Source organism: Manihot esculenta, chromosome 11, assembly GCF_001659605.2.
Source record: "Manihot esculenta cultivar AM560-2 chromosome 11, M.esculenta_v8, whole genome shotgun sequence".
NCBI classification, from domain to species: Eukaryota; Viridiplantae; Streptophyta; class Magnoliopsida; order Malpighiales; family Euphorbiaceae; genus Manihot; species Manihot esculenta.
This window is the reverse complement of record NC_035171.2, coordinates 32,733,721-32,752,756: the sequence shown is the minus strand read 5'-3', so window position 1 is coordinate 32,752,756 and position 19,036 is coordinate 32,733,721. Positions and strand designations below refer to the sequence as shown.

General features: G+C 34.3%; 3 protein-coding genes across 5 annotated transcripts; 2 read left to right on the top strand and 1 right to left on the bottom strand.

Moving 5' to 3' along the window:
* Positions 1-740: 740 nt before the first annotated feature.
* LOC110626482 (rho GTPase-activating protein 1) lies at positions 741-6,199 on the bottom strand. 3 transcript variants are annotated; one of them, XM_043961906.1, is made up of 7 exons: positions 5,283-6,199; positions 3,991-4,111; positions 3,673-3,792; positions 1,935-2,165; positions 1,719-1,784; positions 1,312-1,573; positions 741-1,216 (listed from the first exon to the last, which is right to left on the bottom strand). In XM_043961906.1, the coding sequence occupies exons 1-7, from the start codon at positions 5,732-5,734 to the stop codon at positions 1,191-1,193; spliced, it is 1,278 nt and encodes a 425-aa protein (XP_043817841.1). In that variant the 5' UTR covers positions 5,735-6,199; the 3' UTR covers positions 741-1,190. The 3 variants fall into 3 exon arrangements, with proteins under 3 accessions (XP_043817841.1, XP_043817840.1, XP_021628092.1); XM_043961905.1 differs by having other exon boundaries at positions 741-1,573; XM_021772400.2 differs by lacking the exon at positions 1,719-1,784 and having other exon boundaries at positions 741-1,573; positions 5,283-6,141.
* A 1,160-nt stretch (positions 6,200-7,359) lies between these two features.
* On the top strand, positions 7,360-9,365 carry LOC110625985 (40S ribosomal protein S25). The gene is made up of 4 exons (XM_021771696.2): positions 7,360-7,522; positions 7,616-7,690; positions 7,788-7,922; positions 9,069-9,365. The coding sequence occupies exons 1-4, from the start codon at positions 7,520-7,522 to the stop codon at positions 9,180-9,182; spliced, it is 327 nt and encodes a 108-aa protein (XP_021627388.1). The 5' UTR covers positions 7,360-7,519; the 3' UTR covers positions 9,183-9,365.
* Positions 9,366-10,888: 1,523 nt separating this feature from the next.
* Positions 10,889-18,685, top strand: LOC110626672 (protein transport protein SEC24). The gene is made up of 14 exons (XM_021772711.2): positions 10,889-11,395; positions 11,651-11,716; positions 12,239-12,292; positions 12,413-12,585; positions 12,826-13,012; positions 13,159-13,304; positions 13,384-13,538; positions 13,769-13,850; positions 13,927-14,042; positions 15,165-15,263; positions 15,462-15,585; positions 16,813-17,090; positions 17,626-17,840; positions 17,942-18,685. Exons 1-14 carry the CDS (start codon positions 11,068-11,070, stop codon positions 18,151-18,153), a joined length of 2,235 nt encoding a protein of 744 aa, XP_021628403.1. The 5' UTR covers positions 10,889-11,067; the 3' UTR covers positions 18,154-18,685.
* Positions 18,686-19,036: the final 351 nt, after the last annotated feature.

The following is a 19,036-nucleotide window of genomic DNA, read 5'->3' as shown; positions in this document are numbered from 1 at the left end:
GTGATTTGCATACCAATGGTAAGATGTAGTAATAGATTGGGATAAGAGGGACCATAACCTTTTCTTCTGTTTGTTAAACAAAACGATTCTTACCAAATTCCTGTCATATGTTATGTGATAGTGCTCTTCCCATCTGCTCTGCTGCGACCAGACTATGCTCATGTGATTCTTTAAAAGATATTTATGGCAGTCTCACAATAACTGTTATTTTAGATTTTTTTTTTTCATATTATTTATCATGATAATACTATTTCCATCTGGTGTGACCAGAGTAAGCTGATGTCTTTACTTAATCACTCACTAATTACCTTGCTTCCAATAGAAAACTCCCTAATGGTTTGAGGTATCCATGAGAAAATCATTGGCTGATGTTGTCCATTTTCAGATAACTTATCTTAATAGCAAAGGAGAAAGAAAGTAGCTCCTTTTGTTCTAACCATAGAAAGCCAAAGTCGTGTGACTCTGTTTTGCCACAACATTTCAGTGGCTTTAGCTACCACTATTACATCTAAAGTCTGTATGTTCTGGTCCCATGCAACAGGACACAGTTCACCACCACAAGTGGTACCCAAATATTAACAAAACAAGAAACAAATCTGTCGTCAACCAATAGATATGAATGTCATTGTCACACATTGGTTCTTGCTTTAAACAAAAGTTGAGACTATGGTTTAATTCTCATCTCTATGTAATGAAGCCCATCAAGCAACTCAGATGACAATTATAAGTGTTCATGATTATTTAACAAATGGATTTGCATTGCTTCAGGACAATTGATTTCATTGTTAATGAGAAGTAGTTATAGTTTCAAGCAGTAGATGTTAGATTCGTACAGCAAAGAGTCTGTTCGAGAAATTAGAAAACAAGTCAGCACACAGAAAACATACATGAACAGTTTACGAACAAACGCAACTTCCAAATCAGACAGCCTCCTTTTTGTAGAATCAGTTGGGGCCAACAACTGGAATCTCTTTCATCGCCAAGCTTCAATAAGTTCCATCCTTGAATCTATACGCCTCAAGTTGCTAAGTCCAGCTGTCTTCTCAATAGGCATCGTCATACACAGTATAGATTGCTGCCTATTTATCTTACCAGGATTCTTTCTGAGATTTGAACTGCTTGATTGACCAACCTTGCTTTGCCCAGGTCTTGCATGAACACCAATTTTTAGACCATTGACAATACCAGCATCAGATTCGTTGATAAATGTATCGACCTGAGAAGCAGCATCACAAGATTGATATCCTTTGGCAATTAACTGCTCAGCAGATATAGTATACCTGTGATTTTCTCCATCGGTTATGACATTACTTTGACTATAGTTGCAGGAACTTTCAACAACAGGTTCTTCAGCAGTGAAAGTTTGTGCTGTCTTTTCATTGTCTTTTATAGTAGCTTCCACACAGGACTGTGAAGAGCTCTGATGGCCATTCTCATCAAACGGCTCAAGACGTGAAATAGGAGTTGGCTCCACCATGGAATCTTTTCTTACTCGCAGTGTCCTTAAGATAAGTGTCTTGAGAAAGTTCATCACTTGAACCGCATACATTAGTGCAGTCAAAGGATCTGCCATCTGAAACATTATCAAGACAAAACTGTCAGCCAACAGACCACTCACCAGATCTGCAACTTTTACAGCCATAAAAGAATTTCAGTGATCTAGAGTACATATATATATAACAAAGAAGAAGAAAAATTATTTTCATTCAAATACTCACGGATAATTCTTCCTTTTCTAAATAGCATTTTAGTTCAAAGCCCAAAAGTACCACATAAGCCCCAACCTTAAGAAAAACATGAAGACCCATTTAATTGTAACCACAGCATCTAACAATCAAATATACAAAAATAGAATTATATAGTTTGGTTTTGTGTAGATACTATCTTACGATATGCTGGGCCTATGGAAATTAACTTTAGAGTTAGAGACTCACCTGAGTCATGTTTGGTGCAAAAACCATGGCTATGTTGCGGGCATTCATCTTGTTTACATGTTCTTGCTGGACAATGTCGGCCATCAGATTGATGGCCCAATCCAGTAGGGCAGTTTCTATAGGGGGTAGACGCCTAGCAAGCTCAGCACAATCTTCTTCTGTTTGGCATTGCATGACTTGCTCAGGCGACAGAGAATCGAGAACTCCAGTTGGGAGCTCTCTAAACCAAGCCTGGAGAAATAATCATACTCCAGGTTAATAAATGAACATCTGACACAAAATAATGTGAAGGGATTAAAGTTGTGACAAAATAAGCACCTACAATGGCACCCACCCAAATGCACATGTGATAATACTAAAACCATGACAAGAAAATGGATCCTTGGAAAACAACAGGATATCAAAATAGCAGTTGAGCATTCATCTCCACTTGTTGATTAATTTAAGCCGCGTCTTTTATTCAATTTCACATCAAACAATATTAACTATAATATCAAAGGTAGGAAATTTAATACATGTAATAATGTAATTCAAGAAGAATGCCACTTAAGAAAGCAATATTATCATTTATACATGGGATGCTAAATACTATCTTTTTCGAGTTAGTCCAAACAAGCAAAAGCAACATAGGGCCAAAAATTTCAGAGCTGAACACTGTCTCTATTATGCAGACTCAATAAACAGACTGCTTTAGGCCTTCAATCATCTACTGTGAGGTCAAAAAAATTATGTAATATTGACTGTATCTATCTTGGTTGTGGCATAAAAGCAATGATGGAATAATAGGTTTGTTTGTATAGTGGAGTTATAGCGGGTATGTGAAGGTAGTGGTGAGGAGGCTGTCAGATGAGAGGTCAAGGACATGGGAAAATTGTAGGCTCAAACTCTGCACCATTGAGTGATGGTAATAGCATGGCACCACTAGTAAAACAGGTTTGGTAATGCACAAGAAAAATAGCTAAGGATGTAAGGTTACTGCTGTTGTGGTGGTTAATCATGGTGATGGAGGAATAGTAGAGGTCAATTCAGAAGCCAAAGTTGTAATGGCCTGTGTTGCAATACTTAATAATGAAGAGCTTATTGAAATGGTTCAACGCAGAAGAATTTTGCAAGATGAACAGTTAACTTTTTAACTTTAGGCACTTCAAGAATACAACAGTGAGCCATCTTTTTAATCTCTTGCCTAATAAAGCAACCAAATCAAATATCTCAGTTAAAATGTACCTAATTCAGGCTTAAAATATATATCATGACCCAAAAAAAAATATATTTTATGATGTTGCCTGCAACATTGCATAACCTAATTCAGCCTGATTGATACCATGCACATTAGCTATTTCCTCTCAGAGGCATGACCTGTATCCAGCAACCATTGTGTCATCAACATGGTAATCAAAATGTTACAAATTGTACATTGTTATAAATTAGGATCAGTTTGATTCTAACATGCAGATAGCTCTACCGGTGCATCACATGGGTTATCAATATGGAAGTCTTTCTTTCAGTATTCCTATTTTTCATCCCTTCCTCCTCTTAAGCAATCCTTCCCAGATTGATTAACCATTACAATTACAAAACACATTCCCTGGCTTGATATAACTTCTTTCACCACTCAGCAACCATTTCAATTCACCTTGGATGAATATGTAGCTCCATGCAAAGACTAAATATGTCAAAAGCAGAATGCATTCAGAAGGGAAATGAAATGAAATTAAATTGTGCATTTGTGCTGCTATACCTTGATAAGTCCTGCTAAACAGTGTACATCAATACCTTCTGGTACCACTCCTCTATTCAATTGATCCCTCACATATTCTTCCTGACTATTTTCTGCATTAATTCTGAAAATCCCTTCAGCCTGAATACAGTAATTAACAATTTGATTATGACCACCCAAATCAATGTAAACTGAACTCCCAACTATAAATAAAGCAAGCATCTTCACATAAATGATACACAATTATTTCCAAAAGCTTTTCCTTTTCTTTTTCCTGAATTCCCTAATCTTTGTGGCCAGTCTATTGGCACTAACATAGAAAATAACAAGGAGATGTACCTGCAAGCCTCCCTGAGCATACAAATGCCTTTGCATTAGCAAGAGTATCATTGGTACACTGTTCCCTCTGGAGTCATAAGACAACTGCATGGATTCTGTTGAAACTCCAAAGACAGTTTGACTACATAATGAAAAGGTTCATGTTATGAGGTAAAGTGGCACAAATGATGGTTGTCAAAATGTAAGGCCCTATAAAAAGAAACATGTAAAAGACCAATACTTGGAGCTTTAAGAAGTACATAGAACAAGTTAAATGTTGTAAAATCTTACTTGCAAGTGCCTTAGATATTTTTTTGACATAGATATCCTCAAGAAGTTGCTATGAAGTGATGTCATGATGCTGACTAATTTGGAAGTTATTCACATTCTTGATTCCATGGAGTCCAAACATTAGAAATAATATGCATGTGCTATAAGCCTAATAAACTGGATCTGAAAGAAAACATACAACTACCAGACTCAAGAAATCAGTTGATACAACAGATGAAAATAGAGACATAAAGTCGGTCACTTTTGAATATCTGTAATGGTCACATATACCTCGACCACACTAACATTCACAGCTCTGGTAATTGAACAATTTTGCATTTGTATGGAAGTTCTTAAAGCAATTCCTTCCTGAGCATAATATGCACAATTATGTAAATCAAGTTCAAGTATCAATCTAGACAGTCATGAAATGCTTTTTTTGAGGAAGGCAATGATTCATGAACAACACCAAAGATGAATGCCCCAAAACTTTGAGAAGACGATGGAACAAAGGCATCTGTTACTGGATTTGCAGTAGAATTCCATATTGCTTCAGTAACCATTTGATATATCTGATTTCTCATTTTTTACGGAAATAGATAGCAATGCCCTAAACTAGATGCAACTAATAGTGAAGGTTGGGGAAGGTGCAAGAGGGGCTTGGTGTTTGTATATAGCTATATATTTCAAACTATGATTACTTAATATTGCCATCTTTTATATTAGACTTGCATTGTAGTTCCTCCGTCGAGATCCATTTCCTTTTCTCAAATGGGAGCAGACCAAGATATTGAGAAATTGCATCAATAAATAGATAAACTAATATCTTTCAAATACAGTGAAATTCAAGCAAGGAGATTAACTTCACAATATGATTTTAAGAATTGCATTTGTATAACCGGATTAAACATCCAAGATAATAATTTACCAATAAAACTAGGCAAATTAACAGTGCAAACAAGTGCAAAAATCTTAGGGAGGGAAAAGCAACAGCATTCACATCTCATAATATATAATACTGAAAAAAGAAATTCACAATGTACCTAGCACTGGGAGCCCTCCTAGGCACTTCAGGCTCGAACTCCACAGGCAAGCCCAGGAAACCATTGAACCTGTCGAAGGTAACATGAGCCACATGGCGAACATTGGTTGGCCAACCGATCTCCATGGCACAAAGCTCCCTTCTATCACTCTTGCAAGCCACCAAAGATTTCCTAAACAGAGTGACGACCAGAGCCAACAAAGAAAGCTGTTCCCTCTGTTTCTTCTCTCTGGCCTTCACAAAGTCTTCATCTGGGTCAGAGAAAGTCACCGGAGAACCCTCCTCCTCCTGAGTATCACCACTACCGCCACCATTACCTTGTATTGAAGGAAGTTGCCTGGGAGATGCGCAGGATAAGGAAGTTGCTTCAGGGGCGCAAGAAGAAGAATTAGAAGCAAAAGTGGTGCTTGGTGAAGAAGGGAAATGAGAAGGGGAATGGAGGACCTCAGTCATGGCTGGCAATGAAAAGGGCGTTTTCTTGCAATATTAAAAAGAAAAAAAATGTTTTCTTTTCTTTGTTAATGGGTATTAAATAATTTTTTGCTTCAAGAAAACAATACAAGGTTTGCTGTTGCTGCAGTTGTTGAGAGATTTGGCGAGGTAGAGTTGGATTCAAGAAATGGGTTTTGTGGGACGTGAGAATCATTAACTCCCCCGACTGTTTCCCATTGTTTTCTTTAATTATTTCTCTCTTTTTCTAAGGCTTGAAGTTGAAGGAGAGAGAAAGATAGAGGATTTGGTGGGAAATTAATGGAGGGGCATAGATCATAAAAGAGAATACCAATGGATTAAAAGTTAGAAGAAGAGGAGAAAAAGGGTAATTAGCTGTTTGTAGGAGCAATTAATAATGAAAATGAGAGAGCTTGAGCTTCAGGCACAAGTATTGGTAATGTGGGTTATTAAAATCTGTTTTCTTCTTTCACTTTCAACCAGAGACAACACCCATTGGAGTTGGAGCAGTCAGCAGCTAAAGCTTCTGCCTTTATTGGAGTTTCAGAGGAGAGAAAGAGAGAGAGAGAGAAAAACAAGCTTATTAGCCATTAGCATGGTGCCTGCCATGGAAGTTAACTAATATCTGGTATGGATTTCACCATTAAATACAATAACACACTTCACTCTTTTATCTTTTTTACGTGTATATATTTATGTGAAAGATGAAAATTTGTTATAAAATGTTAATTGTAATCTTATTTATTTAGCTTTAGACACTACTACGCATTGGTTGGATTTTCCTATCTCTTCCCAACTAATAAAATAAAAAAAATATTTTACTTTTAGTTTTTGAATTTTTATACTAAAAAATATTAAGTTTATAGTTTTATTTATTTATTTCTCATTTTATACATACTTTTGGCATATTGCAGGTTTAATTTCCTTACTACTCTTTGATATTGTGGCTAACAACTCTAGCCCTATAAGGTATAGTTGATATGCCTTGATTTTGATTTTTAAAAAAATCCAACTTTTTTTTTATTTTTATAAAACTTATTTGCTATGATTTAGGAAGAGTGAAATTGAGGATGTCGTTTTTAAGACTGTGGTCGGTAGCGTGCTTTGCGCACAAATCATTTTAGCAATTGACGCATGAGACAAAAAAGTGAAAAAAGCCTAAAATTCTTAATCTTTTGATTATTCACTCATATTTTTTTGCACAAATCATAATTATCATATTTTTCATCTTTCTTTGCTTTAATGCTAATGCGGAAATTACTTTTTACCGTCATCTAACAAAATTATCAAAAAAAAAGAAAATTAAATTTCTTTTATTCAAATCACTTTCTATTTACAAAAATTAAACTTATTTTTTAGAATTTGAAAATATTATTAATAGCATTGCATTTTGTATTTATAATCAAATGAAAAATAAATTTATTTATTGAATATATTTGAAATATATAATATTTTTATGTTTTAATTTAAATAATAATAATTTTTTCTATTAGTTAATTGATGGTCTGGTTTTTTTTTTTTTTTCTATTATGAACTGAATGAAATTTCGGGTTGGTAATAATGTTTTTTATAAAGTTAATTGAAAATAAAAATTAAAAATTAAAAATATTATAATTTTAAAAATTGGAGTGTGTGTCGCATAATTGGGCTAGAGTAATGCTTTTGTTATTAGTACAACTTCTGTATCTTCTCCGTCTCTTAGACAAACCCTAAACCCACTCTGATCCTTTTAGCGGCGGCCGCAACTCCATTTTTTCGTAGCGAAACGTCTGCAATTCCTTCGAGCAAATGGTACGTTAACGGCTTCTTCTTTTTCAATTTTCATTCTCCTGTTGGTTTCCGAGAAAAAGAAAAGTTCAAAAGTGTTGTTCTTTCTTCTGGCAGGCGCCCAAGAAGGATAAGGCTCCACCTCCGTCCTCTAAGCCTGCCAAGTCTGGTGGAGGGAAGCAGAAGAAGAAGGTAAATTTTCTAATATTTATCTTTTTCGGTTCATATATATATAGGTTACCTTAGTTTGCGAAACTGGAGAACTAGTTTTGTTTGGTTTGGTGCGTAGAAATGGAGCAAGGGTAAGCAAAAGGAGAAGGTAAACAACATGGTTTTGTTCGATCAAGCCACATATGACAAACTTCTTTCGGAGGTTCCGAAGTATAAGCTCGTCACTCCTTCAATTTTGTCCGACAGATTGAGGGTATGATGTCAACTTTTCTTCGTATCGTTTGAATCTTTGACACTCATTTTAGTTTATTTGTAAATGCATTGGCTAGCACTGCAAACCCAATTGGAAGTTAATAAGTTGGATTGCAACTTTGTCATAGCCTTAAATGTGATTTCTATCCCTGAACGCTGTTGTAGTCTCTTTTATTTTGTTAACTTTTTTACAAGCATGTTGTTTAATGGCCGAGTAGACTGTATGTTTTGTTGTCATCATGCTATCTAGAAGTTACAATGTTCTATGATCTTTTTAGTTATTTCATTAAATTTGTGTTTCTGATTTCTTAAGATGCTTTGGTTTTGGGTCTTTTTGATCGATAATTCTGTTTTAACTTGAGTTAAATGCTTGATCTTGCTTTACTTTGTTATGGCAACACACCCAACTGAGACGAAGTATATATGTTCCAAGAAAATAGAAACCAAGTGTGTAAAAAGGTGCGATGGATGTGTCTATGATGAAGCTAACCCTTCTATATTACTATTTCTGTGGATAACACGGACATGCTTATGATTTTATACTAGTGTGACACGTTTTTCTTTTTTTGAATGTCTGGAATAATAGTCTTTTTTTTTTTTTTTTTTTAATGCTTATGGATATTGTTGTCGTATTATGATTATTTCGCATTTAACTGTCTTGAGTCTGGTCGATGGAATATTTAATGGTTGCATAGCACAAGTGCGGAGAACACAAGTGGTGAGTTCTTAATTGTTCCTCATGTTTACATCAACTAGTATGATCTTGTTATACTGGGAAATGTTAATTGTTGGGGGGAACAATAGGTTCACCATCGACAATGTTCATAAACAATATCATATATTTTAATAAAAATCTGAAGTTCAGTAACTAATTTTACTTTTAGAATCATAGATGAATTAAGCTAGGAACAATATTTCCAAAATAGAAGCACAGGTATAATGCATACATGTACATATAAAATACAGCTGGACCCTGTGTTTCTTCCGGTTTTGTTGCCACTCTTCAACTTTGATGATATTGTGTGATTGGCTTCATTGGTAGTCATGGAGTATTAATCACATACTGTTACCTGCATTCTCCTTTTTTTTTATTCTCTCTGCTACGAATATTATTTGATGATTGAGGAGTTGTTTACATTTTCTACAGATTAATGGATCTCTGGCACGTAGAGCAATCAAGGATCTGATGGCAAGAGGTTCTATCAGGATGATTTCTGCTCATGCTAGCCAGCAAATTTACACCAGATCCACAAATACGTAGGAGGAAATGATTTAATCGGCATTTTGTTATCATTAGTTAATAGAATCTTGTTGCAATATGTTGAGTGTATGTTTTGCTGTCATTTTATATTACTTGTACCTTATAAAGGTTGTTGATGGTGAATGCTATGGTTTTTTTTTTGGTTACCAATTGAACCATGACGAGCATTACTTGCTCTTTTCACATCTTTTTAAGTTGATATTTCCAACTTTGACCTTGTTTATGACTATTTATTTTATTTTCTTTTTTGCTAAAATGTTTTAAAATTGCAAAACTTTAGCGGCATTAGCCAATTTTTTAATATGAAGGGTTTGTGATACTTGACATGAATATTATTTTTTTCATAATTATTGTTGATATAGGTAACAGTAATAAAAAAAGAAATTCATAAATTATATGACTTTTATATTCTATTTCTTTAATTTTCAATTAAGAATTTAAAAAAAAAAGTTAAGTACTGTTTGACACTCGTTCATTAGAGTTGAATTTTATAGTCAACTAAGTAAAAATAATGTTTTGTTACTTAAAACAATAAAAAGTTAATACATTTCACTGCGAAATTCATTATTTAAGTTAATATTATTTAATTTTAATATTTCAAACTTTTATTAATAATATTTTTTCAAGGAAAACATGAATTCGCCGGTTGTAGTCCCTATTAGTTCCGCTAAAAAGTACTTAATTGTTCATGTTAAAAAGTTGCAATGATACTTTTGAAAACACGTATACAAAAATATATTAAAAGAAAAAACAATTAAAAAAAATTCTTTAGAGAATATCAATACAACACTTAAATTCTTTTAAGGCAATTATATATATCTAGATTAAATATAAAATTTAACTCTAACTTTTATACAAAGATTAATTAACACTTTAATCTTTTTATCATTAAATTTTGATGTTTAAACTTTATAAAAGTGTAATTATTTAACATATAAATTTTATAAGATATAACTAATTATTCTTATACTTTATAAAAATATAAATATCTAATCCTATAAAATTTAAAGTGTAAATTATAAATTAAATAATTATATTTTCATAAAAACAGATGTTAAAAGATTAAAGTGTTTTTTAAATAAAATTTGAGAATCAAATTATATATTCCTATAAAACTATTATCACATAAATTAACTCTCTTTGCACCGTTGAAGTTTACATTAAAACTAAAAAAACATTCCACGTTTTGAAAAATATTGGTTATCTATGCTCAGAATTTTAAGGGAAAATAAGTGAACCGACAGAAAAAAAAAAAAAAAAATTTCAAACAATGCTTTAAATGAAGTATAATATTTTTAATTGTAAAGTATTTTATTTATTTTACAATAATTTTCTTGAATACATTTAAAAAATTATAAGGTGAGAGGAAGAAGAATAGAAATTTTATAAAATATACTAAGTAAAATAAATAAATTTAACATTTTCTATTGTTAACTAGTTTTAGGTCTAAATTAGTCATTTTATTATGATAATTTTGGCTAAATCAATAATAATAAATAAAATATTAATATTCATACTACAGTAATCACCGTATCAGCGATTTTAATCATGGGTTAAATTAATATAAAAAGTTTAACTCATGCTAAAATTAGAAAAAAAAAATGATTAAAATTGACAAAGTGCCGAAGTTCTGGATTTTTTAGACATTTTGATTTTCTTTTTAACAAAACGGAAGGCGGTCCTTAAAAAGAGGGCAAGAACACAAATGCCACGTCTGCTGAAGTTCTCCGATGTGGCATAACTCTACTGGTCCCTCCCACGTAGATCCTCGAGCTCTTTCCAAGCCACCCTACGGGTTCAATACTCTTCCCTTTCTTCCATCTCCGTTTGTTTCCCGAGAAACCAGAAGAAAAACATCAGGGGAAAGAAAAATATCGAAAGCACCATGGCAGTTCGTGCCACCGTTTCACGATTCCCAATGGACCAAGACGCACAGGAATCTTCAGGCCTCCCTTGGGGAGTCACTGTGACCCCATTCGCTGCCAAGGACGAGAATGGCCAGCCTCCAACTTATGGATCGGACGGTGATTTACTGCCTCGATGCGAGAATTGCTACGCCTACTTCAATACCTACTGCGAGCTCGACCAGTGGGCGTGGACCTGCGCTCTCTGTGGAACCCTTAATGGGCTCACCTCTCGCGCCATTGCTCGTTACTCGCATCCTCAGTCTTGTGCGGAGATGATGTCCTCGTTTATTGATCTTGAGTTGCCTAGTAAGTGATTTAATTTTCTGTGTTCTTTATTTTGTTCTGATGCTGGAAAATTCTTCATAGAAAATGAGGGAATTTTTGTTCAGTGTTCAATGTTGTATTGGCATTAATGGATTCCTTTCTCAGTTGCTGAATGACACTGTTTTGATTTCCTTGCTTCTCTTTATGTTTTCTAAGCACCGAAAGATACCTTTATCTTGTTACTTATTTACCCTAATGTTATTAATGCTAATGCTAATTTATGCTGTTTTGGCGTAGTTGAGGGGTCAGAGGAAGAAATGATGCAAGCTCGTCCAGTCTATGTGGCAGCTGTGGATTTGTCATGTAAGATTTCGTTGGTTGGCTCAGTTACATTATAGTGTATTGCTCAGTTTAATTTATAGTTTGTCAATCTGCAATTTGTTCTATTAAGCTACTAGAATGAATCAGAAGAATTATCCATGATAATCGTAATTGGACAGGCTCTATGAAGTTAATGATAAATTTTTTTGGATGGTTTAAATGAACATTGCTGAAATGCAATTTCTCCTTTTATCATTATCTTGACAACTGGAAGGGGTATGCATGCATCTCTAAATATTGCTGTTCATGGCTTTATATACATATAGGCTATATAAATTAGTTTAAGAATTGAGGTATAACTTTTTATATTTTGATTTGAGCATGTAAGACAAGTATTGCATCTCTAGGGAAAACATGTGATCTCTCTTCTTCAAAAATAACTGTATTTCTTGTGGTTTTTATTCTTTCTTATTCTGTGTAAGCCTCAGAGACTCTTTATGTTTTTATTCTATTCTTTTCCAAAGAGATGAATACTTCATGAACTCTTCCTGGATTTATCTGCAGCTTCAGAAGAATTTTTGGAGCTTACTAAGAGTGCACTACAAGCAGCTTTAGAAGGTTAAGAATCTTCTTTATTTTAATTTTTCTAGATCAAAACAGTTCTTTAGTCCTCTTTGGCTTGACTGTTCTGTATGACGATGACCTCGGATGTGAACTTTCTTTTGAATTCTTTTGCAGCTCTTGCGCCTGGTGCTTTGTTTGGGCTTGCGACCTTCAGCCACAAACTGGGATTGTATGATGTTCAAGGGCCTATTCCGGTTGTAAAGAACATGTTTATTCCTTCTGATACAGAGGGCACCCTGCCAATTGAGCTTGAAGATGCAATGCCTTTACTACAATTCTTGGCCCCGGTATATTGGTCATATTACTTTGGATATTTATGTATTATTTGATTGCTTTTGATAAAGCTAAATATAAAATATCTCCTAATTGATGTCAGTAGTAGTCTAGTACACATATGTCAGGTTGTGATTTTTTTCTTCTGTTGTCATTGTTCAGTTGGAAGGTTGTCTCTTCTTGTTCACTACTTGAAATCATATATGCTTGGTCATTAAAAATGGACCATTATAACTTGACTGCTTCTGTTACAGGTTGATACTTGTAAGGACCGTATTACAGCTGCACTTGACACACTTAGGCCAACAACTGCATGGGAGAGAACAACAGGTGCAGGTCAAGGGCTAGATGGTGTTTTGATGGGTGGGCGGGGTTTTGGTGTTGCAATGGAAGCCCTATTTAAATACCTTGGATCAGAGTATGGAAACATATTTGCTTTAGGTTTGTGTTGCTTTTTAAAGCTCATATTGAATTTTAGTTTCTTAGAGTTAAAGTAATTAAGGACCAGTTGTTTCTCATTGGTTTAGAAGGTTTCTATGTATTTTGAAGATGTGACCCATGTTGTTGCCTGATTGAGAAAATTGCAGCTAGAGTCTTTGCCTTTCTATCTGGTCCTCCTGATTATGGGGCTGGGCAATTGGACACAAGGAGGTATGGTGAACAATATGCTAGTAAGGGTGAGGATGCAGACAGGGCTTTACTTCCAGAACAGACACCGTTCTACAAAGATCTGGTAGTCCAGCTTAACTTTTGTTTATTAGCTTTTGAGTTCTAATTTTTGGGAAATGTGTGCAATAACATGTATTTTACAGGCTGCTGTCGCTGTTCAAGCAGGTGTATGTGTAGACATTTTTGCTGTTACAAATGAGTACACGGATTTAGCATCCCTCAAGTTTCTTAGCATTGAAAGTGGGGGCTCATTGTTTCTGTATTCAAATACAGATGACTCGACACTTCCTCAGGACATGTGAGTATCTAATTTAAATATGTAATAGCAATTGTAATTTATATTTTCAAATAAATTCAACAAGAACATTATGTTGATCATCTTTAAGGCATACAAGGGCATCTATTTCACTAATGCAAACATGTAAATGTTCTCTATATTGTAAGTATGAGTTCGCTTGAAAAAGTGTTTTTATGACCATTTTTAGTGGGTCGAATGTTCAGTTTTAATTTGTGCACTGTACATTGCAGTTATCGGATGTTAAGTCGACCATATGCTTTTGGTTGCATACTTCGATTGAGGACATCTTCTGAGTTTAAGCCTGGTCATTCTGTAAGTGGCTTTCATTTTCTTTAACAACCCAATGAGTTGTACCAAATTTTTGACATGCTTAAACTGTTTATTGCAGTATGGTCATTTCTTTCCAGATCCACAATACGAAAATGTTCAGCACATTATTTGTTGTGATTCTTATGCCACATATGCCTATGATTTTGATTTTGCAAGTACAGATGGCTTTTCCAGGTATATATATACTTCTCTAATACCTAAGATTTTATAATCCTTAATTAGCTATTGTTATTTGACCTTTGATGAAGTTTGTATGTGCATGTCAAAAGCTTTTATCACACGGTGACAAGTGGGTAATGCATGTGAAGATTAAAAGCAATGTTACATCGTTTTATCGCTAGAATCTAGTATTTTCCTGCTGTAACATCTTTTTAATCTACAATCTAAAGCCACATTGTTTTTTTCCCTTCTTTTAGCAAATCTCAAATATGCAATGGTGACACTTTACATGTAGTCAGAAGCTACACATCCTTGTGAATAACAAACAAATGAAATGGAAATGGATTGGACTATGCAATGAATTTTACTGGCAGCAAGTTTGAATTTCATCTGGCATGTATATTTCAAAGTTAATAACCTAATTTTGTTTTATATGTCATACTTACGATAGAAATTGTATTGATCTTTCTGTTGAGAGGCTCACGAATTAACCGTGAAATGCATATTACTTTATGCATTCTCTGGTTTGGTTCTTCTGCCATTTCATTGGCCAATAAAAGCTCCTTAAATGAATATAGAGCCACTTGTTTTCTCGGGGACAACAAAGAATTTAAGAATTTCTGAATGTGTAACTATGGGGAGAAAAATAGTTCTTTTTTTTTTTATAGTATGCAAGATTCTCAAATTGCATGGTCTATTATGGTACATCAATGTGCAAATGCATATTTGCACATACGTCTTTCCAATAGGTAAATATGGGAAAATGGTGCACACATATGTGTGTGACTTTGTATGTGTGTGTATATATATAGCTGTAATGGAATCGAAGGTTTCATTTATTGAAGAATTTGAATACAGATATATAAATATTAGATTGTGGGCATAATTGCTTTATGAATGGCTTTTTTTTTTAAAAAAAAAAAAAAAATTAACAGTGTTATCTTCTTAACCTTTCATTTTTATGATCTTTTAGTGGTGTTGGCATGGTTGTGTTTTTATATCCTTTCTCTCTTTGTTTCCATCATGTTACCTTTCTTCAGTCTGGCACAGTTTGCTTCCTGCAATATGTTGAGTTTATTTGAGGTTCTTTTGAACAATAATTTCAAACAGTAACTTAGGCTGTGTTTTCTTTTGCAGATATGCATCAGAACAACCTGTGCTTCAGATTGCATTTCAGTACACAGTTGTTGTGCCCCCTGAAGAGCTTTCAAATTCAGGGTTGGTTTCTGCAAGTGGGTATGACTTAACTGATACACTAACTGGTCAACTTGTTTGATATAAATGATTTTGAATGTTGTGCAAATTAGATATATGATATGTTGGATAGATGTACCTAGCTTTGTAGATTGTTCATACAACATAGATTTTGTTACTGACATTTGATTGCTTGTCATTGGTTGTAAGCTAACATTTAAGTTCTGTATATTTATGCAGAGGGAAGCATTCCCTTAAACGGCGATTGAGGATCCGAACTTTGCAATTTGGTGCTGCTCGAAATGTTAATGAACTCTATGACAGTGTTGATCCTGAAGCTGTCCTATCAGTTCTTGTTCACAAGGTGTCATTTCCTCTTTCCATTGAATCATAATGTAATCTGTTAAAAAGTAAATTCAGCAAGGTGTGACAGTAATCTAATAATTTAGTCCCCTCTCTCCATTTAATAATAAGATAATCCAAAGTCATATACATTAAGAAATATAGCACATCTGCTAATAAAATAGATAACTTTTTGAACAATGTAAACTTAAATAATTAATGGTATGGTAATGGTATTCAATTGAAAGTGTTGTGCTAGTTTAGACATTTTGGGACATCGGTTTCCTCTCAACTCCTAAGTTTGAATGAAATTTAACTGCTCGTTTAAAGTGAGAGGCAGGTAAAAGCTTTCTCACACTAATGTTATGTGAGGAACTGTTGAGTTTTCTGGTTAAGGATCTTGTCACAGGTCGATGAACTGCCGAATCTTCAGCTACAGCAGCCTTTCTTTTATTTTTGTTTCTTCCTCGCCTTGCTGAATTTGTGATTGCTGTGATGGAGTTCGTTGGAGGGAGCCCCTTTACCTCAAGACTCGTTAAAGAGAGAGCCTCTAATCTCGATTTGTATCTCAAAATATGCTTGCTTTATTCATAAAATTCATCTCTATAAATAGAAATTACAAATAGAGTCCTACTGCAAGTAGTCTTAAGTAAATCAGAAGTCCTACTTAAAATAAAATAGCAAAATTCCTATCAGAATAAAATAGCACTATGACAGCATATTTTTAGTCTAATAAGACTCATCCTTATCTGAAACTAGTCTTTTCTAGAAAGGATGATTAAGTGTTTGAGCTGCGATCTACTTGCTGCTGTCGATTATAAGTTTTGCCGATAAAAGCGTCTATAACAGAAACAGCTGGTGTAGATGTAAATAATTTCAATTCTGTTTGGAAATCACACTTGCAAATTAGTAAGTCTATATTTGTTTGATTATCATTCAAGTGCTAAACGTTCCTAGTTCTTTTGGCATTCTTGTAGGGATGGGAATTATTGATTAGAATGATCTGTATTTGCTTGGCTTTCTCATGTATGACAAGTCCTAAACAAGAACTAGTTTAGTCTCCTTGAGCAAGTGCCAAACCGATCAATAAGGGACTCTTAAGTCTAAAAGAATCACATTAACCCTAAAAAAACAATAGTTGCTGTTTGTTGACTATAATTATAATAAAGGAAATCATAAAGAATTGCCCCAATTATCAAACATACTTGAATCTTATTGTATACTGGTTATAAATTTTTCAACTTCACAGGTTATATTAGCCTCTCTGGAGCAAGGGGTTCGGGAGGGCAGGATGTTGCTTCATGATTGGCTTGTAATCCTCACCGCTCAGTATAATGATGCTTATAAATTGGTTCAGTTTAAGAATGGGAGCTTGGTAACTGGTCAGATTGATGTTGCATTCTCACATTGCCCACAACTGCAGCCCTTACCTCGTCTAGTTTTTGCTTTGCTTCGAAATCCTCTTCTTCGTTTCCATGAAGAAGGTGTCCACCCTGACTACCGGATCTACCTGCAATGTCTTTTCAGGTATTTCTGATGTTTACATGTGATGTAACAATCACCGTTTTAACTGAGATTGAATCAATTTGCTATCTTGGAACTGAGAATGAAAATTGTTAACAAGGTTTGAAGAGAATTGAGACCAAGGCCAAGTAATCATTAGATAACCTTCTCCCACATTCACCTACTCTGGCAGAGAATTGAAATATTTATTGCTGAAATGATCATCCTAATATCTTACTGATAATTATAATGATTCAGTCAGATTCAAAGGATTTGTTTTGCTTTAGTTTATTTTCCATGTTATAGCAGACAAATATTTGCCTGCTTTTATGAAGATTTCTTGCGAATGTTGTTTTGAAGTTAATTTGTGCAATTAGTTTTAATGCACTTTTTTTTAATGTTATTGTCATAAATATGTTAAAGCTTTATGATTTTTCAACCATTATTTATGTATTATTTAAGTTTTCTTGCACAGTAAAGCTATACTATTGAGAATTAATTCTGCTTTACTTCTGTGAGAATTAACTGTGGAAATCACTTGTCTAAATTTTTGTTCCAGCGCGCTTGAACCAAGTTCCCTTCATCGTGCAGTATATCCGGTACTAATGTCATATTCTACACCAGATAAACAAGCATATCCTCGCCACTCTTTGAGCCGTGCTGCTCTAATTACCAGTGGTAGTCCAATATTTTTCCTTGATGCATTTACAACTCTAATTGTGTTCTACTCATCTACGGCAGATCCTGCGCTTCCTTTTCCTCCACCCCAGGATTGTAAGTTCTTTGTATCATTTGTTGCTGCTTTCATGCAGAAGAAATGTATCCTTGGAAAGAATTTGCTTTGTTTGCTTTCTAAGACAAGAATTTCTTCCCAGGTTTATTAAGAACAACCATTAACAAATTGAAGCAAGACAGGAGTATAACTCCGAAATTGATTTTTATCCGGGGAGGGCATGATGATGCCTCTGCTTTTGAGCATTACCTCATTGAGGAACAGGATGTTAATGGCAATGGCTTCACAAGTGTCATGGGTTTTGTTTCTTTCCTTGAAGACATTACCCAGAGTGTGTTGGAATACATGAAATAAGAAGGCCAATAACATAAGCTAATCATACTCAACAGAAAGTCCTAAGCTCACAAATTTGGTGGAGGTGCTGAAATTGGTAAGAAATGAGCCAAACATTGATATGGAGTACAGCATGTGTAGTTCAAAACTTTGTTGTGGCGAAATGAGATATGAAAGTTTTGTACCATTGGAACCAAGCGTGGGTTATCGAAATGTGTGTCCCTTCTTAAATCTGTTGGAAATTCCCTTCACAAACTACATACAGATCACCATATTTAGGAACATAGATTAGTCATTTTATCAAGGTCGCAGGCACTGAAAATTTGCCTGTGGTTTTTGTTGCAACAACAATACAGGTGGATCAAATTGTGCCAAGAGCTGTTCTTCTAGGGTTTATAGTTTTTGCTGTTAAGAGGGAATCAAATCTGTCAAATTCATTAGAGGTAGTAGGTATTTCTCTTTTTGACTTGAATTTTACAATTGGCGATTGCATCTCTTGAGAAATGTATGATGTGGCATGTACTGTTTTTGACAAATATATTTTCTTTGCTCATTCAGCTTTGTTTAGGACTCAAATTTGAGAGCTTAAAGATTTAGAGAGTTTCTTGCAATATATTTTTGTTGCAAGCGTATTGGTTATTTTGAGAAGTCAATAAGTTTTTTTTCCCCTCTTTCTTTTTGCTGTTGGAATGTCTTGCAATTAGGTATGGTTAAAAATTTACTATTTAGTTTAGATATTATAAATTAATGCTAATATGAGGTAGAACTCATGTTCCCTTTTGAGTAATTGGAATTTGTAAGTAAGGTTTAATTATTGATCTTTTCGTGGAGGCTGGCTTGGTTGGCTTTGTCTGGCAACCTGTGACTTTGTTTAGCATCCTTGTTAGATTTTGGGGTTAAGTTG

Excerpts from the sequence above, each read along its gene's own strand:
- LOC110625985 (XM_021771696.2), top strand. Across the intron at positions 7,691-7,787 it reads GAGGGAAGCAGAAGAAGAAG|AAATGGAGCAAGGGTAAGCA; the intron begins GTAAATTTTCTA and ends TTTGGTGCGTAG. Across the intron at positions 7,923-9,068 it reads TTTTGTCCGACAGATTGAGG|ATTAATGGATCTCTGGCACG; the intron begins GTATGATGTCAA and ends CATTTTCTACAG.
- LOC110626482 (XM_043961905.1), bottom strand. The coding sequence starts at position 5,734 with ATGACTGAGGTCCTCCATTCCCCTTCTCATTTCCCTTCTTCACCAAGC. Across the intron at positions 3,793-3,990 it reads ATGCTCAGGGAGGCTTGCAG|GCTGAAGGGATTTTCAGAAT; the intron begins GTACATCTCCTT and ends TACTGTATTCAG. Across the intron at positions 1,785-1,934 it reads TTGCACCAAACATGACTCAG|GTTGGGGCTTATGTGGTACT; the intron begins GTGAGTCTCTAA and ends GTTTTTCTTAAG.
- LOC110626672 (XM_021772711.2), top strand. The coding sequence starts at position 11,068 with ATGGCAGTTCGTGCCACCGTTTCACGATTCCCAATGGACCAAGACGCA. Across the intron at positions 13,013-13,158 it reads TGGAAACATATTTGCTTTAG|CTAGAGTCTTTGCCTTTCTA; the intron begins GTTTGTGTTGCT and ends AGAAAATTGCAG. Across the intron at positions 17,841-17,941 it reads TTTTCCTCCACCCCAGGATT|GTTTATTAAGAACAACCATT; the intron begins GTAAGTTCTTTG and ends ATTTCTTCCCAG.